General features: G+C 43.3%; 2 protein-coding genes across 3 annotated transcripts in view; one reads left to right on the top strand and one right to left on the bottom strand.

Moving 5' to 3' along the window:
- Positions 1-4800: 4800 nt before the first annotated feature.
- The window catches only part of GABRA5 (gamma-aminobutyric acid type A receptor subunit alpha5), a 55294-nt gene continuing 36996 nt past the window's right edge, over positions 4801-23098 (bottom strand). Inside the window, exons 6-10 of one of the 2 annotated variants that reach the window (XM_075057628.1) lie at positions 13465-13608; positions 7670-7822; positions 6046-6257; positions 5816-5818; positions 4801-5103 (exon numbers count right to left, since the gene is read on the bottom strand). In XM_075057628.1, coding sequence (XP_074913729.1) covers positions 4801-5103; positions 5816-5818; positions 6046-6257; positions 7670-7822; positions 13465-13608 — 815 coding nt within the window. The remainder of the gene's footprint in view (positions 5104-5815; positions 5819-6045; positions 6258-7669; positions 7823-13464; positions 13609-23098) is intronic. The other variant, XM_075057627.1, reaches the window with a different exon arrangement.
- The window catches only part of GABRB3 (gamma-aminobutyric acid type A receptor subunit beta3), a 191267-nt gene continuing 180118 nt past the window's right edge, over positions 11950-23098 (top strand). The window contains exon 1 of the mRNA XM_075057625.1: positions 11950-12050. Coding sequence (XP_074913726.1) covers positions 11950-12050 — 101 coding nt within the window. The remainder of the gene's footprint in view (positions 12051-23098) is intronic.

The raw sequence follows: 23098 nt of genomic DNA, 5'->3' as shown, positions 1-23098 counted from the left end.
CTTGGAGTAAGCTGGCACAGCTCAAATATCAGAAATAAAAACCTTTTCCATTGTATTTGACTTGTTCTTTCATTCTTAATAGGCGCAAGTGAAAAAATTTGGCAGTAGACCCGCACACACTTAGTCTCCCATGCTGAATTGTTGTAATTCACTTTTCAACTCTTTTTTTCATGAAAGCATACAGGAAAAACCCAATGACAAGCAATTCCTGTTTGTTACTCTCTTTGGCCATGACTAAGCTGTGATGTAGATGGGCCCTGCAGGGTCCCAGCTCACCCATACTGGGGACAGTGACACAGCTCACCCCACTCCTGAAGGCCCAAGCTCCTTCCAGAGGAAACCAGAGCAGGTTGATGCACATCCAGATACTGCCCCAGCCTGGAGCAGGACAAGGCCAAGGTGTTTACTTTGAGCCAGGATCTGGGAAATGCTCCCATCTCCCACAATTCAGATGATATCAGTGAGTAACAGTCTACCACACAAACAATTCCACTGACTGCAGAGAGATGTAAATTGTTAGGTGTTGTGTAGTGCGAGGCAGTGGCATTTAAGTATTCCAGCCTGGAATCGATCGGCTTGTTGCAGCATCTCCCAAACTATGGGACAACACCTACTGTTCAGGCAGGAGCACATGCTGCGAGGTGGCTGCTTCTTCTATCATTTCAATTCTCAGCAAGGATTTGGAGTGCATGGGATTCTCCAAGAAATGTAAGGTGGATGGTTTCTTCAGGAAACTTCAACCTGGTTTAGCAAATCCACGATAACAGAATGAGCTCTAATCATTATTTTCTGCCTTTACCTTAAAACACAGAAAGTGACAGTCAATGTAACTGGAAGAGATTTATGTATAGAATGTGGTGCCATATGCTTTTGGCAGGTAATTATTAGGTCCTCTACTCATCCGGTAGACTCTGATAAATTGTTTACTAAAGTAAAGCAAAGGGCCTGATCATGCAACCATGCAACTCTGCTGTTTGCAAGTAGTTCCATATTCAGTGAAGACGAGGAGGCTTTCCACTAAGTAAAATAGGTCAGATTTATTGCTCCTGGCATTGTGTCTGCAATGGAGACCAGAAAATGATGCAGAGCCATTCAGGGCAAGAGTCAGACTTGGGTGTAAGCAAATAAAGCACAGAAGACTCTGGGGCAGACAGAATGGCTCCGGAGAAGATGCTGTAAAGATCGCTCCGAGTTTCTCATTCATGTTTCTCATTCAGGTTTTTTGTGGAAGTCTGAGGAAAACATCCTCTGGAGGTTTGCAGATTGTTCATAGTTTTCCACCATTTAGTAAATACAGGCTCCGCATTGTCCCAGAACCACTCTGGTGCCACTTTCACAAGTACTCTGTGGCCTAGGGTCTGACTTGGCATTCCTGCACTCCAGCCTTCTCTTGCGGAAGAACATTTGCTGAGTAGCCGTATGGGATCAGGAGAAAGGTCTGGATAGTGCAGTATCCTTCCTCTGAAAGTGGCCAGAAGCAGAGTTTTTGGGGGAAGAGGAACAGGGCACATACGTATGATATTCCTCCCAAGTACTCCTTTAGCTTCTAGCAATCAGCGTCTCAGCATCCTGATATAGTTTCAATCTATTTAGAGAACTGTGCAAACGTCCCACGCTCCAGATTGAACTTGAACCCACAGAATGTGGTTTCAGTCAGTGACTGTCCAATTAGTTCCTTAATCTTTGGAACATAATTGTTCAGTAACTTTGTATTTTAAAACCATCTAACTACCTAATCTTCCTGTGAAACAAAAAAAACCAAAACCAAAACCAAAACCAAACCCATGTTTTTCATGTAGCTTGAATGTTTGGCATCTGAGGGGAAGAAGTGCTAAGAATCAAGCTTTGCAATTGCAAATATTATCATAAATAATAATGTGTGATAAGAAAGCTTGAGCCTGTGCCACCTGTAGCCTGCCAGAATGGTTGGGAAGAGAATTGACCTTACAGGTACTGATACATACCTGCCAACAACATGGTAGTGTGTGTACATATGGGGTCAAAAAAAACCAGTAAATGATCAAGGGGACTATCTCCTGATGGGTCCTCACCAGCCCACCCATCATCCTCAGATGCCTGGCTGAGGAAGATTAATTTGGTGCATTATGCTGTGTCACTGATGTTGCTAGAGTTATATCTCATCTGTTATTCTGGTGAGACCAGAAATAGCAAGCTGTTGGTAAACTGATTCCTAGCAAGAAGCTGTGTCCAGATGTGTTACCCAGCACACATCAATCTGCCACAACTGTCAGTGGCAGACCCTATCATCACCAACCACAGGAAAAGACTCGAGGGCAGTGAGCAAACGCTCATCTGCAGGGCTGCAGGCAGACTCCCTCAGTCATTAACAAGACCCTACCATGCCCCTCATTTCATGGTCACTTTGCCTTGCCACAGGAGCAATGCGCACCCATATGAAGTGCTTAGAAGAAAAGTTCTCCAGGTGTGCACGTCCTGACTAAGAGGAATTGTTATGTTTGCTAGCCCTGACAGCATGTTAGGCTCACCTCTCCTTGAGTGGATATTCAGCCTCTAGGAGCCTAGCATGGCATTCATTGTACATCTCTATGGCCATAGGAAGAGGCAGAAGAGGTTTGCAGCTGAGAGGGTCTGTCTTGCATATGCAGAAAGAGCTGCACCCCTCTGCCAGTTGCCAGGTGGTTTTAGCTGTTTCAGAGGTGCTCAGTGAGCGCATCACTGGGGACACCCCGTACAATGTCTGTGCACTTCACTGCACTGCATCCCTGTTGGACTTGGCAAAGCTACGTGCTCTTCACGGAGAAAACAGGAGGTCTTGTTGGCTCCAACCTTTTCATGAGAATAACCTGCATGCAAGAAAAGAAATAGCTATGGGCCTTTATAAAGTTTCACCTCCCAAGAGACTCTGCAATTTTTCACTGTTTTTGATCCCCAAAGGGCCAGATTCATTATATTCAGATACTATTATCCCACTTTTGAAAACAAAGAAATGATAAACAAGGAGGTGTGTGGCTGCTCGGGGCCACACAGGAAGCCTACATGAGAACAGAGATCCAAATCCTCCCCTTGGCTCAGGATAGCACTGTAACTAATAGATGGGCATGCCCCTCCCCTGCTCCTCTTTACCAGCTTCCAGTCATCCGCTCAGTCCCGTGGCTTCTCCGTGGCCACTGAGAATTTGCAAATTTTTAATTGCACAGCATCAAACAAAAAGCTGCAAAAAGGAATAGGTGTGTGGGATTTTTTTTCTTGGCAATGTTTAGGAATGAAGGGGATGAAGAGAAGACACACAAGAAGCCCAGACAGCTCCCCGGTCCCGGGCCAGACCCTCACCTCAAAGTGAAGCACGAACTCTCCTCTATCCCAAACAGAACATAGGGCTGATGCTCCATAGCAAGATAGCACCTAATTCTGAAACGTCTCGATTCACTGTCTTCACTCAGTATGTACCTTTCTGGGCAACAGTGAGGATGCGTCACGGGCACACATGTGATCGAGTGCGTGCATGTGTGCTTTCCAATTAATTCTTCCAGCTCTTGCGATTTTTTGGCCTCTCTAAAAGGATAACCAGTATAAGAATGACATTTTGCAATCAAATGTTGAATGTGTTTTTTATTTAAACATTAAGATTAAATTACAAAAGCTTCTGGAACAAGGAAAGGATGCCAAGGAGGAAAGAGCTGAAAACTCATTGCATTTTCTCATTCATTGTAAAAGCAAAACACATTGGCAGCAGCAAGGCGTTTTATAGAAAAGTTTCAGATGGACAGTACAAAGACCTTTCTGTCAATATTGTCACTGAAACACCTTGCTGTCATGAAGCACATCTTTTTTTATGATCACACTTCTTGGTGTTGGCTGATTGGTTTTCACTGTGGGAAACAACAATTAGTGCAGATTTACTGTAATTCTTTACTGTTAATCTCTGCTAATATAATGCAATCTTCTTCTTGGGAAAATGGCCAAACATCATTTACTTTACCCTAATAAAAATGTCTACTGCTGTTGTTAAAAGTTTTATTTGTACAAGTATGTTCCTAATCTATGTTAATTTCATGCAATATATCTCTAATTTTTGGAGTAAATACTGAGAATCATTCGAGAAAATTCCTTGGAATGCAAAATCCAAACAAACTTCGTATTTTTTTAAGGGCAAGATTCCACCACCTTTATTTACACAAGTAGCATCCTGCTCCCTATGTTATTTCACTGCAAGCTAGAGGCTCAAGCAGTGAAAATCAGCATAGCCCCATTAGGATTTACTGCATTGTATTAACCTCTAATGAAAATTGGGCTGAGCAGTTTTTTTCTGTGGAGTAATACACTACCTATAACCAGTAAAGGTGCTCAAACATAGCCCTACACTTAATAATTTGGCACATTTACAACTGGCGTTACTCAGTAACTTATCAGATGACAATAGTGGAGCTCTTCTGTAAAATATAGGTTAAGCCTATATTTGTATGACTGTACACCTGAAGTATAAAAACCACGATATGTAGTACACTTGAACAGTTAAAAAATATAACTTATTTTATTTGTAAACTATCAATGCAAGATACTCAGCAGCAAAGAAGCCATGTTCAATGTCTTCTGATCTTTTATAAAGATCTGTTGCTGTAAGTAATATAATCGTCTCTGAAACATCTGAGGTTACATGTAGAAACAATCAAGGCAATATTATTTGTACATATTATTAAACATGCAAAAAACTTCCTGAAGAATATTGCCCAAATGTAGAAAGTCGTCTGGATCTCAAATTTTCCTTGGTAGCATCTGCTTTGTAAGTATGGCTCACATGTGGCTTTAGAGTCCTTCAGTTTATTTTGGAGAATTGGCACCTTTAATAACAGGCTCCCTATTCAAATATGTGGCCCAATAAACTAAGTTAAAAGTTCCAAACAGCACTGGAAAAATTATCCGGGACATTTTGTCAATCTTACTGATGCTGTTGTAAGTCTTTTTGCTTTCAGCAGGCTTTTCTTCTGCAGACTTCACTGGAGCAGATGCAGCGTTTGAGATGACGGATGGGGCCGAGTCCTTTGGCATGTTTGGTGCCGGGGTCATCTTCCCAGTGCTGTAAGTATTAGTTGATTTATTTCCTAGCAATTGGTGCTCTTTTTTCTGCAGTGTAAAGAACAAAACGTTAGACTGCAGGAACAAAGTGGAAACATGTTCTCAAGATATTAACCCAAAAATCTAAGTACCGTAATCAATCATGCTAATGAATGCCTATTGGCTATTCCGACTTTGACTACTAAACAGCTGTTTCTGCCTTGACTTTATAGCCCTTACTCAGCTTAAACTTTCCTTGATGCCAGAGAAAGCTAAGAGCAGCCAGCCGGACCCGGATCCCACCTGGTGTGTGTATTAGCATCTTCTTTTGTCAGGGTGATGCTGTCCTGCACCTGCAGAGGTTGCTGCCCTGCGGGCAGCTGCCAAGACATGAACCTCACCTTCCTGGCTGCAGCGAGGAGTGTGGTGCAGGGCTCACTGCCCCTGCCAGCTTGCCCTCTTTGTATTGCTCTTTCGGGATGCCTGCGGGTACAAGCTCTCTCTAGGAGATCATTTGCTAAGAGTCAGTCCTATTCCAAAATTTTCATGTCAGCGTGAAACCCAAAAGTTCATTTTTTTCACAGAGCTGCTATTTTGTCTCTTTTTTATTGGGGATACTGTGGTTGGACCCTGACTCACGGAGCTCAATGTGAGCTTTGCCATTTATTTGGGAGAGCACATAGGGAGTGCTCTGCCAAGATATGTTTCATAGTATATGTCTGCTATTATCAGAAGTTTGGTCACTGAAATCCCATGCCATGTGTACTCAATGCCATATAACCTTCTGAAAACACTCCTCTTCATATAGATGGTAAAGAATGATAGTTTATCTCTGTGAAGAGATGGCAGCATATTTCCTTGAAAATTTTCCTCTATAGGAAGGTGAAAGTATGCCATGAGGTAATTAAATACATTTTTCACAAAGAAGCTGAAAATTGTCCATTCAGTTATTTGAACTATGCTGAGTACCTGCTTTTTATTCTAGGTATCTAAAATATGTAAGGTAAGCACCTTGATTTTAGCAGCTTCCAGGGCTTTTTTGCCATCCCATGCCCAACTCCTCTTGGTGAAATAATTGACTGTTGCAAATTCAATCAATGCAGAAAATACAAAGGCATAGCAGACAGCTATAAACCAGTCCATTGCAGTAGCGTAGGCCACTTTTGGCAAAGAGTTACGGGCACTGATACTTAAGGTGGTCATGGTGAGGACTGTTGTTACTCCTGTAAAGAAGGAAAAAAAAAAAGAGACAGAGATCAGTTTGGTAGTCCTTACAAGATCCCTAACGACTTACAAGCAGGCCCCAATTCAGCAGGATAGCTAAGAAGGCCACATAAAGTCAGTTAGCATTTGCGTATTACGGTCTGAAAGAGTAAGATACTTTGCTCTCCAAGAAAAAATGAAAGCCTCCACCCTCAGGTGTTTACTTCTGTGGTGTTCTGGTTATCTCTAGTTATAGCATATTTAAATAAGTATTTTTAGGGGTAATGCAAACCCAGCTGTTACATAAACCAGAACCTTACTGGTATTTTATCCCTGTATACTGATGCATGGCATGTATAAAGCATCCCTCATTAAGGGGTACATTATAAAATCAGTGAGCAACCTGTTTAGCAGTAATTGTCAGAATAAAGTGGGATTACAGATTTTATTTTCTTACATAGAGATTTTATGTATGAAATGTTCGATGTTATTGATTTCTTTGGCTGTAGCTCCTCCTTTCCCCATAGGCCAGTAAATGACAGAGCTGCCACTACTTCCCTCTGGGGAGGATGCCCCCAGTAGAACAAAATTCAGCTCTCAGTTACAGCTTTGTAAACCTAGAATGGGTACCATTGGTCAGCAAAGCGGTGCTGGTACCTGTATTCTCCCCATACAACTTGCTGAACTGATTTTTGGTCAAACCTGCCAACTGATTTCAGTAGGTTTGTACAGAGAAATGACCCTTTTAAGAACAGCTGAATGAAGTTTTACATAATAAACTGCTCCCGCTCCCCTCATTTTTCATCTAGGGAAAATTTTGTATTTCATCAACCTTCGCTTAAGACTGTGTTTATTTTCTGCAATATTTTAGTGATAAATAGAGTAATTTAAGACACCCCAAAGGATTTTTCCATGACAACTTCTGTAGTAAATATATGTTTTCTAAATGCAAAATCATATTAATTTGTTTGATGGTAATGGAGATAATTGTCAGTAATTAACCTCTACATGGTTTTCCCAGATAAACATCTTAAAACAGTGATAAACAAAATGTCTTGAAGTGAAATCTGTTTCAAATGCTTAGCTAGAGTATACACTAAATATGACAACATGTATGCTTTTTTGTTCTAAGCCATCCAGTATTTTACCTGAGTGGAAAAAAACCCCACAAATCGCACCAATCTAGTTCTTCTATCTTCTGTCCTTAACCTTCATATAATTGATTCTTGAGAAATTTCTTTCATAACTTTACCAAAAAAGCCCAGACAGTGTTTTTAAATGGGTTTTGAGTTTAAACTGGAAGAGAACAAGGGAACATCTAGAGCATCTCAAGCAGAAATAAGCATTAGTGCACTGTGGTTTTGTTACAGCAAAACAATTCCACAGGCCAGACCGATCCTTCCCACATGCTGGGAGAAAGTGGGATACTCACCAAAGACAGTCCTAGCAGGGACAGATTCTCTGTTTAGCCAAAATGACACTTGTGATAAGATCACAGTCATAATGCAAGGAAGGTACGTCTGGATGACAAAATAACCAATTTTTCTTTTCAGATGAAAATGGGCTGTCATAATAGTATATTCACCTAGAAGGAGAAAAAATGTGCATGTGGGTAAAATAAGGGAGGCTTACTGATTTATGGACTTAAGCAGGCCAGCTCCACCCTCCCCCTCCCCATTTGAGGATACCATTCAGCCATTCTTAATTGCATGAAAAATGTCTGGGATTCTGTGCTGTGGAAAACCAGGACTTGAGACAGAGGTGCTGCTAGATCCTGCTAGTCTTCACATTCAGTCCCTAAAAGCAGAAGACGACCGACCACTCCTACTGCACTGAAAAGCTGCAGTCCTTTTATGCACCTAGGATGTCTTGATATTCACAGGCTTAAAAAATCCAGGTTGCTGGTACTGCCTCAGTCCTGCCTGGTTTTGACTCAGTTCTACAAACTGTCTTACCAGAGTAATGATTAAGGCCATCTACTCTTAGAAACCTGATTTAGCAGCAGGAGTTAACCTCATTAGGGAAACTGTTATTGCCAAGCCATCAGTTTTCAAGAATGAGAACAGGTCCAGACATTTCTTCTGCACCACACTTTGGGGACTGCCTGTCCCAGTGTCAGTGCCGCCAAAATTGCAGCTTTGCACATGGATCCTGGGATGTCTTATTGATCTGAATACCCAAACCCATCAGATTGCTCCTCCAGAAAAAAAAAGTCCCTCTAGTGCATGCAGTTTGCTTAGAATTTGGTACACCTTAGCCCTTGCAAAGATAATCTGTTTCCAGATAGACATTGTGCCATGTCTTGTTCACTTCTGCAATGAATATTGTACTGCCTGCGTGGAGAATTCACTGAAAGCTGCCACAGCAGTGCTAAATTCCATGTCTTTTTTATATGCCAAATTCACAGCATTGCCTTAATCTGTCTTTTGTCAGGTCCTCTGAATTTCAATAAAAGCCTAAAAAAAAATGCACTCTAAAATCGACAGACCAGCTGTCACCTTCCCTAATGTTTCAGAAAAAATCAAAACTCAACTGGTTCTTTCAGACTGTTCCTGGAAAACCATATAGTTGTTACTGAAGGCTATGATGGTAACTGCTCCCCAAAGCCAAAATCTTGCTAGCTAAAAACAGGCTACTATTTGCCTAGGAAAAATAAGAGTAAAAACAATGTAAGAATAAAAAAACCCCAACCCCTTCAAGCCCTAACATCTCCACTCACATTGATACCAAATTAATTTAAAAGCATGCATCCTTCAGCTGGGTACTGATGAATCAGAGTAATGCCTGTTCTGAAATATATATTGTCCTCCAAGAACAAAACAAATATAGCTATAATCTCTGTTGGAAGACTTGACTGTTAGTCTCTATAGACCAGCCACAAAAGGAAAATCTGTAACAGACTGATTCTGCCTTGAGTGAATAGCCCGAGTTGAGCTGTGGCCAGCATTGCTAAGCAGTTAGATTTGGCAGATTATTTCTAAGTGACAATATGGCTAATTAGCAGAGAACAGGTCTACAGTGAAAGGGCTTTTGCAGGTATAGCTGCACTGATATGTTATGCTAGAGGAGCTCTGTTATTCTGGATGAAGTGTACAGACCTTGTTCATGCTGAGGATTTTAGACAGAAAGACTGGAATAGCACAGAAATACCTTACCTGACAGCCTGCCTCAACCTTTATGACTTTCTTCTGGAGTCTGATTTTCTGGCAAAACAGTTCCCTGAAGGGGGATGTGGAGATGGACAGGGAATGTGGTGAAACTGGGGAGAAAAACCCTGTGAAGCAGCATCTAATTCACTTCCATTTATTGTCATTTTGAACCAGGGATGTGGTCTCAGGAGGAACCCCACTTGCTTTTTATTTAGAACCATTTAGTTTGTGGATTACCCATAAAATATGCCAGGAGCAGCAGGTCTATGTGCCTGTAATCTGAGTTGCTACTGCACTGGCATGTCTTTGAGTCACAGTTTCCCTGCTCGCTAAAGAGTGACTATGTGCATTATTGATTTTGACAGTATGCTTTTGGAGCCGGAATAAAAAAAATCTACACGGCTTCAGCAGAGCAACAGGATCCCCTTTTTACCTTTTTAAAATGCAGAAAATGAATGCCTACAGTTTAATGGCCCTCCACAGCCGATTTTTCCTTATCATTTTCTTTAACCTATCAAAGCTCTTGTCTCCACTGAAATAATGATATCACTTTGATTTCATACTTGCTCTTCTTCCAATCAATATCTTCTCCGGTTTCCCATGCTGTCCCTTTCAAAAATGCCTACACTAGGAATGCTTTCTCCAGCAGACTTAGGGCTTAAGAAAACCCCACAGCTTGGTTTTTAAAGCCCTGGGACCACTGCTTAAAGTAAAGCTAAAAGCTGCCTGAGTTGGCCTTTTGTTTATATAGAACAAAATCCTGGGTCTATCGGAGTGGCAAAGCTCCCTTTTACTTCTGTAAGGCCACTGTTTATCCTCAGACCATAAGCTTTCTTGAGCAAGAGCTAATTTTTGTTATAGGTTTATGTAGCACTTAAAAGAGAATCCTGTTCCTGATGGAGTCCACTCATCAGTGCACAAAACAATTTTAATAACAAATTTAGCACTAATCAAAAGCCCTAGAGCGGGAATGGCTGCATTTCTTCACAGAGCTATGCTACTGTGCTGCTGCTGGTCTTAAGGGTTTTTTTTTAATGCTTTAAAAGCTGCTATAGGATTTTTTTGGTGTCTAGATGATGGAGTTCTGGAGATCATGCTTACAAATTTTCCAGGATCTTACATGCATTCTTCCATTGCCATTATGCTGGGATTCAATAGAGTATTTTAATGAGGCTGGACCAGCCCCCAGGCTCATTTGTTTACTGGATATACCTGGACTCAAGTGTATCAACAGCTGTTCTGGCAAGATCCTGACATTAGGTCTGTGATGCTGCATCCCTCACCATGCTGACATCCAGAGTATTTTGGCTCATGAGAAAAGCATGTCCTTTTTACAGTGATGCAGGGGAAAGATTCATCTCAAGGAAAAAAATCAGAATTATTTCGTGCAAAATGAGGGGTTGAATGCTTCTTTTATTATTTAGGCTTTGGATATTTCAAAGCTCAGGCTCCAGCTGGCAGAAGATAAAAGAGTGGGTTTTTGTTTTGTTTTGTGGCACTGCAGATCCTAAGTTAGCAATGAGAGATTCTGGGTATGGGGAACAGAACTGGGCAAGCATTTGTGGAAAGCAGCAAGATCCACTTGGACCCAAATCCCGTATCTGATTCTTTTCAGCACTTGTACCACCAGGACATAACAGATGTTGGGGCTGTTGGAAGCAGTGTGAGTAGTCAAATAACTTCTCTTTGGGGGGGATGACATTTGGGGATGTTAGCACAAATTAAAAAACCCAACAAACAGGTGGCACGTCAGAGCTATTTTCTGTGGCATGGCTAAAATTTTCCCAATTTCAAGACTGGTTCGTGAATTGGGAGTGCCAGGATATTTTTTCTGAGAAGACAGCCAAACTTAGAGGCTTGCCTACAAAATCAGCAGAATCCCAAGGGACTGGTGCAGGTCCAGCATTTCCATTTAGAAAAGAAAGTCTGCTAGAAAGGAGAGCATAAATGTCCTATGACATACACAAACATTTTGCCTGTGCAACTGCAAGGGCTGTGTAGTTTGACGTGTGTCAAAAAACCCACAAAAGATCCAAGCGCTTGGATCTGTGCAATAGCTATTTGGTTTTTCTTTTTCACGTTCAACAATTCAGTAGAAGGAAGAAATGCTTTAGATGGTTGTCATAAGTAACCCTGATTACTGGCCTCCTACGAGCTTGATGAAGTCCAGAAAATCCATCGCTGACTGATGCTTTCCCTGTGCAAAATCGGATTTTTGTATTTTGCTAATCCCCGGTTACAATCTGTGTCCTGCTCTTTGTGATCCACCCTGCAATCAGAATCCATCCAGCCCAGATGTAACCCGGGACATTAATATAAAATCTTGACGTTGGAAAACAAGCATTTATTAGCCTAAATCTCAAGATACAGGAGGGAGGTGGTTACTGGGCAGAAACTTTGGGATTTGTCTGAAGAGTCCCCTGTTTCCTTGGGCTGAGGAGTACAAGGAGCTTCCACAGGCAAAGCTGCAAACTGGAAGTGGCCTGGAGCTGACACGCTGGAGCACTCACTGCCTGGGCTGGATGGTTTTCTTGCGCTGAGGAGCAGGACGAGTTTGTAGGAGATGCCCCAGTACGTCCTCTGGATCTTTTTCTTGGCAACAATGAAGGCGAGAGGGGAGCTGCCGTTCATTGCAGAAAACAACGCGGCTATGATGGTAAACTGGTAAGGAAAAAAGTGTCTTTGCTCTTTAATGGGAGATAGTGTACCCATCCTTTTTCTGCAGCGGTGGCTGCTCTGACTCTGTCTATATGCTTCTCTTGACTTTAGGAATCTTTGCTTTAGCAACAGCTTTGTGTCTCCCAAAATGGGCAAGGGGGGGTGAAGCTCTATAGGATGGAGACAGCGGTTGTGTTCAGTGGCTCCCCTGCGCTGCCGGAGGCAAGCCTTCCCTCGCTTTGTGTCCTCTTTGGAGAGTAAGCGGCAAGCTCAGCTGCCCCCCGTTTTTATTTGCCATGTTTGGACGGTTTGAGCAGAAAGCTTTACGCACCTTCATGTTTCGGTCCAGCTAACTTGGTGTACGAGTGTACGTTTACCTGTTTTTACATCTCCTAAATTTCCTGTGGACAGTAATGGGTTCCCAACTCAACCCATACCTTGTCCTCTACAATCCTGCCTGCGGCTCAAAGCCCGTCACTTTTCACCAGGGATGCAGTACATCCCCCAAAGGCTCTGTCGTGCTTTGCCAGCGGGAATTTCTCCCGGCCCTGTTGCTGCAGGCCGACCCGTTTCCCCACCAGCGGCCGTGGAGATGCCTTCCCTTCACGGCAGGCTATTTTGTTCCCCCCCCCCCCGGCTGGATGCCACTAATGCTCTCCAGCCGAGTGCCTTGTGTAACCTGGTTAAGCCCCCGTCCTGCTGAGCCCCACGTGACGCCTGTCCTGGCCCCGACCCCCCCGGGAGTCCCCCCGCCAATGCGCACCCAGGGCTGCCCTTGCGTGGGAGCCTTGAGAAGCAGGGGGGCACGGCTCACGTGGGTGCCCGGCCCGGGATTAAAGCTTCTTTTCCTCCCTAATGCTGCCACATCTGCCGCCTCCGCTCGCGGCCCCGGAGGAAATGGGAATCCTCGGGGTTCACGCCTCCCCTCGGCCCACGTCGTCCCCCCGGACACGCTGCAGAGCCATGCCACGGCCCCCACCTGCCCTCTGCTCCCTCCCCGCTCCCCGCGGTTTCATCAAGCAAATAATTTCAAAGCGGTGATTGAGACGGATCAAGTGTGTGGGTGGTGTTTGCCTCCCGGGGTGGTTCTTCCCACAGGGAAATCAGCCAGCAACGGTGCTGGCAGCCTCGGCAAAGGTGGTCGCCAAGAAGCTGTGTGCAGCTTCTCCAGTGCTCCTGTTAAATAGCAGGAGCCTGGATGCGTCTTCAGCAAGAGCCTTGCAACGTACCTAAGAGCCAGCATATAACACTCCAAGTGTTTTGGTGCCTCTGCTAAGTAGCCAGGAACCTGCACAGGACCTCCCTAGCACCCCACGTCCCACAGATGCTTCCCTAGCCTCCTCGCAAAATAGCCGGAGCCTCTGGATCTCCCCTCCTGCTCCGACTGTCAGCAACCATGGGATGGAAATATTCTCCCTACCTGTGCTGGTACTGATGTTTTCAGTTCCTACAGTTTGTCCCATCAGGTGGTACTGGTTAAGTCGTGAGCCGTCTTCGGCCACCACCACAGACGTTGTGGTGCTATTAGTCCACACATAGATCACTTCAGAGTTGGGGTAAGCATCTGTCAACAAGGGGGAAAAAAGACAGGGATGAGTAAAAAACACTGTGTAATATTTTAGTGGATCCTTAAATGATAAATGGTGGGGAGAGGGAAGAATGGAGGAGTGAGAGTGAATGGAGAAAAACAAATAAAGATGATATAATCATGTTCCCATATGCCCAGCTCAAAAAATATTAGGTTGAAGCCTCTAATGTAACAGATGTGTGGGATGGTTTGTGAAAGGCTGGAACAGTGGAGGTATAAATATAATCCATCATAACCACTCGATTTGGGAAAGAGCAGCTCAGACCCATACTCACCTGGCTGGCAGCTCCTAAACCCCAGCAAGCTGCAAAAGGCATTTTGCCCAAATCCCCCCTCAAAAAGACTCGGACATCTTAAGTGCCTGGACAATGGGGACCCTCTGTATCTCGTCCCATCTCCAGGATAAAATACTAAGTGACAGCGAGTGCAAGTGCGGGGTCTGTTGTGTGCGCGCTGACTTTGGGATATGGACGCGTGGATGAGGGGGTAGGTCTTGTGTGCAGGCGACGGCTGTAGATGAAGGCAGCTGGCATGTGTCTGCCTGTGCCTGTGATGCTGAGGAGCAGAGGTAGGATTTGGGGGTGAGACTGCATGAGGGAGAGCAGGAGGGGGGGGGGGGTGGTGCATACCAGAGAGAATGGGTGGGTGTGCGGAAACACCTGCACACCTGGAGATGCAAATGTGGTAAGATTTCTCTCACATTCATTTGGAAGTCCTAGGAAATAAAGGTGGTGGCAGTACAGCCAACTCCTTCCTTCCTCTATAATGTTGCTGTTATTTTTAATGCCCTAACACCTGGAGTAATTATGCTACTATAAGGGAATCTCAGTTTTCTTTTAGAAAGACCATCAATGCTAGTTTTATTTTTTAAGCCTTCTCTGCACATAGTCTTAAAAAATCCAGGAGCCGACTACACATTTAAATATATTTTATTTAATTTAAGTAGCTCTCACACGTTTTAGAACACCTCGATCATTGAAAGCTTTCAGGTAACATTACTGCAGGCTGGAGGCCATTGTACTAAAATTTCTGGAAAGCAAGCAAAGCTTACTCTCCAAGTAGGAGTTGAAAAGCAGGTAGAGTTGGAAGTGGTCTGAAGTCAAATACTAATATCTCACCTTCTGCTCTCCGTAACTTGTAAGTTGGGGGTGCAGAATGTTTCCTTCTGGACAAACTCACATCCTAGTTCAATGCAATCTGTGCAGGGGACAACACATGGTGGCTTTCCAGATAAGGACTTGAGAGTCAAGGGCAAGGGGTTAGCTTCAAGGATCGTGTGTACTGGCTCCATCAGACTGCAAGTTTTGTTTGCTAGAGCTAGTAAGCTGTCTTGGAAAGCTGCAGCTCCATGGAGAACTTAAAAAATTTCACAGACAGTGGGTCAGCGTGAGCTTCTGAGGCACTGCAATGGCAAGAACTATGCTAAGGCAGCCCCTGGATCCATACAACCAGGAATGTCAAAGCAGAAATTGGGAAGTCATCCCGGTTCAGGTGAAGAGCATATGTGCATGGCACAATGACCTGCAGATCACTTGGATGTTGGAGCAGGTAGCAGGGAAGAAAGCAGCACCTTCCTTTCACTGTTGTTAATCTTCCTGTGGCATCTGTGGGAAGTGCTGCCAGAGGTGGCACGCTAGGCTAGATACACCTTTGGTCTGACTGTTTATGGCTATTCTTACGTTGTTGTCCACACCTCAGAAAAGGTATGGAAATAATGAGGACAGAGAGGGGGAGAGAGTTCAAAAGGGGTTCAAAAGTATCTCCAGGGACTGGAAAACAAGTCATGATTTGAAGCTTAAGGAGCTTAACTTATTTAGCTCACTGACAAGAAGCTGAGATGTGAGTCAAGAGCTGAGTATAGATACTTGCATGCAGAAATCTAAAAACAGGGTGAATTTCTTGTACTACTGACAAAAGGAGGAGAAAAATTCAGTGCCTGAAAGATGGTTTCAGGCAGATTCAGATGAAGAACAGGACACAATTTCCTAACTGGGGGGGTGGGGTAATTAAACAGTGGATAACCTTCTGAGAAAAAAATTATGTACTACCGTCACTAGAAAGATAATGACAGGACGAGCTCTTTTTTGTCACATATCTGACAGTTTTTGCTGCTGTATTCAGGGCTGGAGCTGATCCAGGCTTTGGAAGTTGAGGAGCTACAAATCCTCCATCCCTTGTTAGCCATGCAGCTATGCAGGACTGCCCACACGCCTTCCGTGTGCTTGTATTTGTAGCTGTGCAGTAAAATTACTGTAATTACATCTCATGATCCACTTTGAAAGGCTAAGAAGGAATGTCTTCCCTATTTCAAAATATTTGCATCACAAAAAGGGATGGAATTTCACCTTCCCTTTAGAGCTGAGATACTTTGTCATCTCAGAAATGTTTACAAGTTCACAACATGTTGTAAATAATTCCAAAGCCAGATCTGGACATGGCAAGTAGGAGGAGATGGGTCCATTTAAAAAGGTGCTGCAGAAAGCCCTCCTTTTTAAATGCTTATCTGGTATATGTTGGTCATGTGCTGATATCCCCAGTGAAAGCTGGATTTGTGTAGGCAGATTTGGGATTGTCAGGGAATTTGATTTTTACCTGTGTTACTTCCTATGCAAAAAAAGCATTGGACTTCTTGCTGGGATGATCCAGATGCATCCCACCTCAGAAGTTTGGTGTTACTGCAAGGATCTCAGGCACTGGGATAATTGGGTTTGTCCTCTTTTCTGCCAACAACACACAATAATTCAGCCTGACTAGATGCTTCCCGGTGAGAGTACTGTAACCAAATTCCACTGAAATTGCAACCACACGGGAACATAGGCCTGTAAAGCTTAACAAGTATTCAGATGCTTTAGTTCTCTGCTCTGCCTAGCCTTGGGCATCCTAAAATAAATCAGTGCCTCTGCTTTGAATTGCAGCCTTTACTGGGTACTTAAACACATGCACCAGTACAGGGTTGGAAGCTCCTACTCTGGAGAATCCCAGCACCTCCTCCTGTAAAAAAATATTTGTAATTCAGACAGAGACCAGAAGGTGCCAAAACTCCACCCAGCTCTCGCAGGTATGCCGAAGCAATACTTCGTGAGGCTGCTTTCTTTCGAAACCACAGCAGGGAAGGCTGACTGCCCATCCCAGGGCAGCTGGTGAGAAGAAAGAGCACTCAGGCAGGCAAGAGCAGAGCTTGAGGCCAGTCCCTGGCTGGGAGGAGGACTCCAGCCTGCAGGTCCTCTCTCACGGGAAGATATCTATTGCGAGGCTACAAGACAGAGACCTGTGCGACTGCTTGGCCAGGAGCAGATTATCTACGGGAGACAGGAGAATAGCCCAGCTAGAAGAGGTCCTTGTGCAGGAGCAGGATGGTTATGGCCCAGGCTTTAAGACACAAGAGGGTAACAGCTGTGTCCCCACGGAGCCCAATCCAAACCAAGGCAACCTGCAGTGATTTCCCCAACACAGAAGTCTGTCACATTAGGAATAGGATGAATATACACCAGTCTAGAGATACTCTATTGTGATGGATTACATATAGGATATGATCCTCATCTATCTTGCATTCAAATGTAAGAAAACATGGTCTGTGTTTTAAAATCTGTAATATAAGATTTTTGGCTTAGTGCTTCCTTTCCTCACTATAGGCTGGGCTTTGAGTGTGTAAGCCTCCTTGGGAGAAAGCCTCCTTGGGAGAAAGAGAAGAATGGAGAAAATGTCAAAACATGAATGTGAATGTAAAACAATACAGCTACCCCCTCAGTCCATACGTACCCTTGAGAGAAACTTACAGCTCTGACAGGAAAAAGCCACCCCATGTACCTTGGTGTGGCAGCTGAACCACTGAGCATCTCTTTTCTGGTCATCTAGATAAACATCCAAGTAGATAAACCTGTGTACTTGTAGCAGGTAGTTGTCTTCCTACTGCAAACCTTCTGCCATGTCTTCCCAGAAACCTCAAACTCCAATTATCCCAAACTTGCCTACCAAAAGCTCCAGCTCTGCTGCTGATAGCCAATGCAGTATAATTAGGCACAGTCATATTGAAAGCTGAAAGTGTGGGAGTAGTCTAGAATAATGTTATTTTGCTATTGGGATAGAGCAAGTGCTAATGGAGAGATGGTGTTATCCACTGTCATATCAAATTGTGTAAAAAACCTCTTCCACTTAAGCAAAGCTTCCAGTAGGTTGCCAACCAACCATGCTTGCTGAAGGACTGAAGAACTTCAGCCCATGCTTTCTGGAGTTATGAGAAAGGTTTACTGCTGATAAGGGAATATGGCCCTCATCTCCTCTACATGGCACACAGGGTGGGGACAAGGAATCTCCCAAAGGGTGGTAGAAAAATGTAGTAGAGACTTTGGGTTAGCAAGCTGGGAGAATACTGCTGGTGTTGCTGTAAAAGCAAACTCAAATTCAAAGCGACTGAAAATCCAAGTGAGACTGCTTGGTGTTTATTCTACTTTAAGCAAGTGGGCTTCTTCTGCTTTTATGAATCCAAATAATTACTTTGGTGTTCTTTAAAATCATTTTGCTAGTTTACCAAAGAAAGGGGGAAGCCTTGATAAATTATTCTTTCTCATCTAAGCTCACTCTTTCAAAAAGCAAAATAAAAGAAAAAAAAGGTAGCAGTTGAGATGAACAGCTAAAATTACAGAGAGGTATAATGTTATTAAAAGTGAGAAAATGACAACAGACATTTATTTCTAGTGGACATTTGATAAATGGCTGCAGGCTTATCACCTACCAGAATGATGAAATAAGTAATTTCTTCTCATATCTGTTTATGGATGAGCAGAGCCATTTTTCTACATTTTAACATCCAACACACACCACACAATATAAAAACAGTAAAGATCTCCCTTGCTCCACCCCCACCCCCCCTTCCTGCTCTTGTAAATGTCTGGGAAGGAAAGCACGACGTGGTCTTTCTTACGCCAGTGAACAGAGGGCAGGGGAGCGACCACAGCCAAAGGGAGGAAATACTTTTAAGACAGAGTCTCACAGAGCAGAGCAGCCAGTTGGTAAGACCTGGAGGATCCCCGCCATTCTCCTTGGCACTGAGGGGTGCCCTGTTTTCCCCGTTTTCATTTGCAAATGAAACATTGTGAGCAGTACACCATCCTCCAGAACAATTGAAAAGCATTCCTCAAGCAGGGGGAAAAAAAAAGTGTTTCTTGGCTCCTTAAGTCAAATAAACCTAAAATTGGATGACTGAGTCCAAACTTTGAGTCCATGGGACCTAGATGTATTTCTAGGACTGATTTTTTTGATGCTATAGCCCATGAAAAAAGATCACCACTGATGTCTGCCAGCAAGTTTTCGTATCTGCATGACAGGACAAGGCATAAAATAATTTAGGAAAGAAGAATCCTTCCCCAAAACGCCCCCCAAACCCTTTGACAGACCTCACAGGAAGCCATAAAAGCAGTGCCTGCATAATTAAGTGAAGGCAACCTGTGAAATGTGGGAACTGTGTATATGAGTGCCTGCCCTGCGTGCTTGAGTTGCATTCCACAATTAAACAAACCATTTATCCACAAACCATGGCTGAAACTTTTCTTTCAGAATTATGCTAGTCAGAGACTGGATTAACTTAAAGAGATACTGTAGAAAGATGACTTTGAGCTTGTTTTCTATTTTATTCATTGCAATTGTGCAGTTACATTCTTAGCCTTTATCATCATGATATTTAGTACATGCAATAGGATCATCAGACTGCCTAATCTTGGGAGTATTGCTAATCCCCATCAGAGCCTGTTGATTATGAAAGATGTGCATAAATTGACAGCTTTTTTAGAAGCTCTAATTACAATTGGATATGCATACAAATACCTATCTTTCTATCTATCCATTAATGTATTTGACTCACTTAGAGGCTGTTGGACAACTTAACAGAGATCCAGATCTACAACCTCTCAGAGACTTCTGCAGGCAGTAAAACAGTGCTGCTACTAAGCCATCATGTACCAGCATGAATTCTAAGAGTGAGGCTGGATTTCCTGTGGTTTGTGCACAAATACTTTTCAAACCATTACAAAGCATCTGCCAATGGTTGTGCCTATGCAACTGAGCCCAGATTTGAGCTCTGTAATTGGAATTTCCCATTAAATTGAGTTGATGAGAATGAATTGATGTACAAATGAGATCACTCTATAGGAAGAACTAGTGGAAAAGAGATCTAGTAAAAAATGTCATTTTAAATATAAAAATAACAAGACATGGTACTGAATATGCATGGACTGGGTCTAGGGGGAAATAGCTTTTTATAACAGTACGTTATTAAAGTAAAACAGCAATTTAAATACTAAGAAAAATATATTCACATATTCAATGATTAAGAGCCTAAAATGAAGACTTTGCCATAGTGTGATGAATTCTGCTGTTCTTGGGAGAATTTGAGGGTCATGGAAATTACTTTAGGGACCTGAAATCATCAGAATTAAGACTGATCATGTAAACTGGCATGAGCTTACAGCATATGGATAAACAGCATGCATGATTTTAAATATGTGCCACGGACAAGAAGTGTAATGTGTATAAATATACCAGATTACAAATTTGCATCACACAGAATCACAGAATGGTTGGGGCTGGAAGGCACCTCTGGAGATCATCCAGTCCCACCCCCTGCTCAAGCAAGGGACACCAAAAGCAGGTTTTCCAGGACCATGTCCAGTCAGGTTTTTAATATCTCCACAGATGGCAACTTCACAACCTCTCTAGCCAACCTGTTCCAGTGCTAGGTCACCCTCACAATAAAAACATGGCTTTTCTTGTGTTCAGGCTGAAGTTAATGTTTTTTTAACTTATGCCCAGTGCCACTTGTTCTGTCAGTGGGCACCGCTGAGCGGAGCCTGGCTCCCTCTTCTTCACTCCCTCCCATCAGGTGTTTATACAGGTGGATTAGGTCCCCCTGAGCCCTCTCTTCTCCAGGCTGAACAGTCCCAGCTTTCTCAGTCTCTGCTCATAGGAGAGATGTGCCAGTCCTTAAATAATCTTTGTGGCCCTGCACCAGGCTCGCTCACCAAAGTCCATATTTTTCTTGCACTGGAGAGCTCAGAATGGGGGACACTGCTCCAGAAGTGAATAGAAACAAAATGCTCAGAATGAAACTTTTTTTGGAATGGCACAGTATTATCTAGACAGGACAATGGAGGACATCCAAGGAGGAAACTATTCATGGACTTGGAACAATTCTTATATGAAAACTGATGACAAAAGATAATACGACACCATTGGCTGTGAAATGGGCAGTAGGAAGTTCAGTCTTACAAAATTTATCATTTCTGTCCTTCCTGAATTTAAAATAAAAATATAATTTGGTATCATAGGCAGTATTTTATATGTTTTCCCAATACACAATTTTATTTGATCTTGTTGTCACTTTCTGCAGGGAATAGCATAGGATGTTCTGAAAAATGTGCCAGACAGGTCTCAAGAGACTTCATTACTAGGCAACACTAATATACTATACTGATCATTACTAAAAAAAATAAAGCCCTAAGTTATATCAAAATTACTCTGTTTCAGAATGTGATTTATAAGTCACCTCAGGAAAATGTGGGAATAGGAATGTGACAGAAGTGTCTATGGCTTGGAAATGAAATGGAAGCACAGACTGTATCCACAAGGTAGTGAGACATACAGACCTGAAGATGCCGGTGAAATTCATTTTGAGACACATAGTTTTGTAAAAGCCGCCATCTTCAGCTTTTCAAGCAAGAGACAGGTGGAAGGTCCTGGTTAATTTTAGAAGTTCCAGTTCATGGGGGAAATCTCTAAATGTGACCCAGTGTAGAGCTCAAAAATATAAAGAAAATGAAAAAAACCCCACCCCTTATGATTTGCCTGAGAGCAACTTTGTGATTTTGGAGGTGTGATTCATGATTAGCATAGGCAAGGCTGCCGACTGCTTTAATACAATAAATCGACTATTTGCAAGCCAGTACACTAAATCACAGTCATAACAATGATGAATGTAACATGAATACTAATGAACAGTTGTCCTGACAATTCAGTCAGAAACAGTACCTTCACAGGATGCTACTGCACCATTTAAGAAGAGCCCTGAGCTAGGAGCTGTCTCTCAAGGATGATTGTGGAGACAGCATGACAATTTGAATGATGCCCCTTAAAGAGGCGTGCATAGTTGCCACCATGCAGGCAGTATCACTGGTGACAGCACCACCTCTTCCCTCCTCCGTCCTGCTCACCCATGGGGCCACGGGGCAGCAATCAGAGTGGTGGATGGGGAATAGATGCACCCCACTGGGACCGCGACTGGGACTGACTCCTTGCTGTGAAATCTGACAATATAGGCACCTGGACTAAAAACCAGGCACGGCACACCAAATTGAGCTGTGTGTCCTGGGACAGCAGGTCCTCAGGCTCCACTCAGAAAAGGAGAAAAAACCCCAGCAAACGAAAAGTTTTCCCATGGGGCAGCCCAGAGCACCTCAAACGTCAACAGACACGCAGGTGTAGAGAACTAAACTGTGCCACCCGTCGTTGTGGGATGCCTGCCACCAGCTGACTGAGAGGGGAGACTAAACAGGGGCTGCTGCGGGGTCCTGACACATCCCGGTGCTCCGAGGTACCGGGCAGCACCATGTCACCTTCCCAAAGTCCCTGCTCTCATCTGAGAGCTGGCGTTAGGGAGCAGGTGATACCTTCCTTCTTTTGCCTCTTCCCATTTCTTCCTCTCATTGCAGTCAGTATTTATAACACAACTTCTTCCTTTATTTTCAGAATTAGTGGTAGCTGTCTCGATCTAGAACTAATCTGAGAATTGATTTTACACTACATTTAATGGTGGCTACACAATTGCTTTTCATATGGAACAGGTCAAAATCTGTTATTCCAGCCTCTGATGCTTGCTTTTTTTCTATTATGGCTGGTATAAATATCCGCTGCAAGAGGACTAGATCAACAGAGCAGTAGGATGTGCTGGGATGACATTTAAAAATTCAAAATATCCTGGGACCTTCTTGACCCTATGTTGGTCTTTGTAGGCCAGGCATATGATAATTCCAAATCAGTTGGCCAATTTGAGCACTGTACTAATATTTAATGAACTTTGAATTTGCAATCACAATATTAGGCAGCTCTATTAACTGCTTCATTAGAAAAAACAGCATGGTCATGAGGAAGATGATAGAGATTTAATTTACTTTTTGCAAGGCAAACAAAAACATCCGCCAAAGTGTGACTGACACCATTACTCACTTTGCATAGTACCTTACTCTCTAAACAATCTTGATTGCAGTGGTCCACTCATTTTGCAAGCTGCCACTTAGTATCAGCAAAGCTAATGCGATCAGCTCTCCAGGAGTATCACTGGAGTTTCTTTTGAGAAATGTGAAGTGAATTTTGGAAAATGCTCCATTTGATCTTGTTGTGGAGGGTGCCTTCACCAATGTGGTATTTTTGGCCACATCTAACATCACAGAATGAAAGCGTGACCTCATCGTAACCACCA

Source organism: Buteo buteo, chromosome 25 (genome assembly GCF_964188355.1).
Source record: "Buteo buteo chromosome 25, bButBut1.hap1.1, whole genome shotgun sequence".
Taxonomy (NCBI): Eukaryota; Metazoa; Chordata; class Aves; order Accipitriformes; family Accipitridae; genus Buteo; species Buteo buteo.
This window is presented reverse-complemented; position numbering and strand designations above follow the sequence as displayed.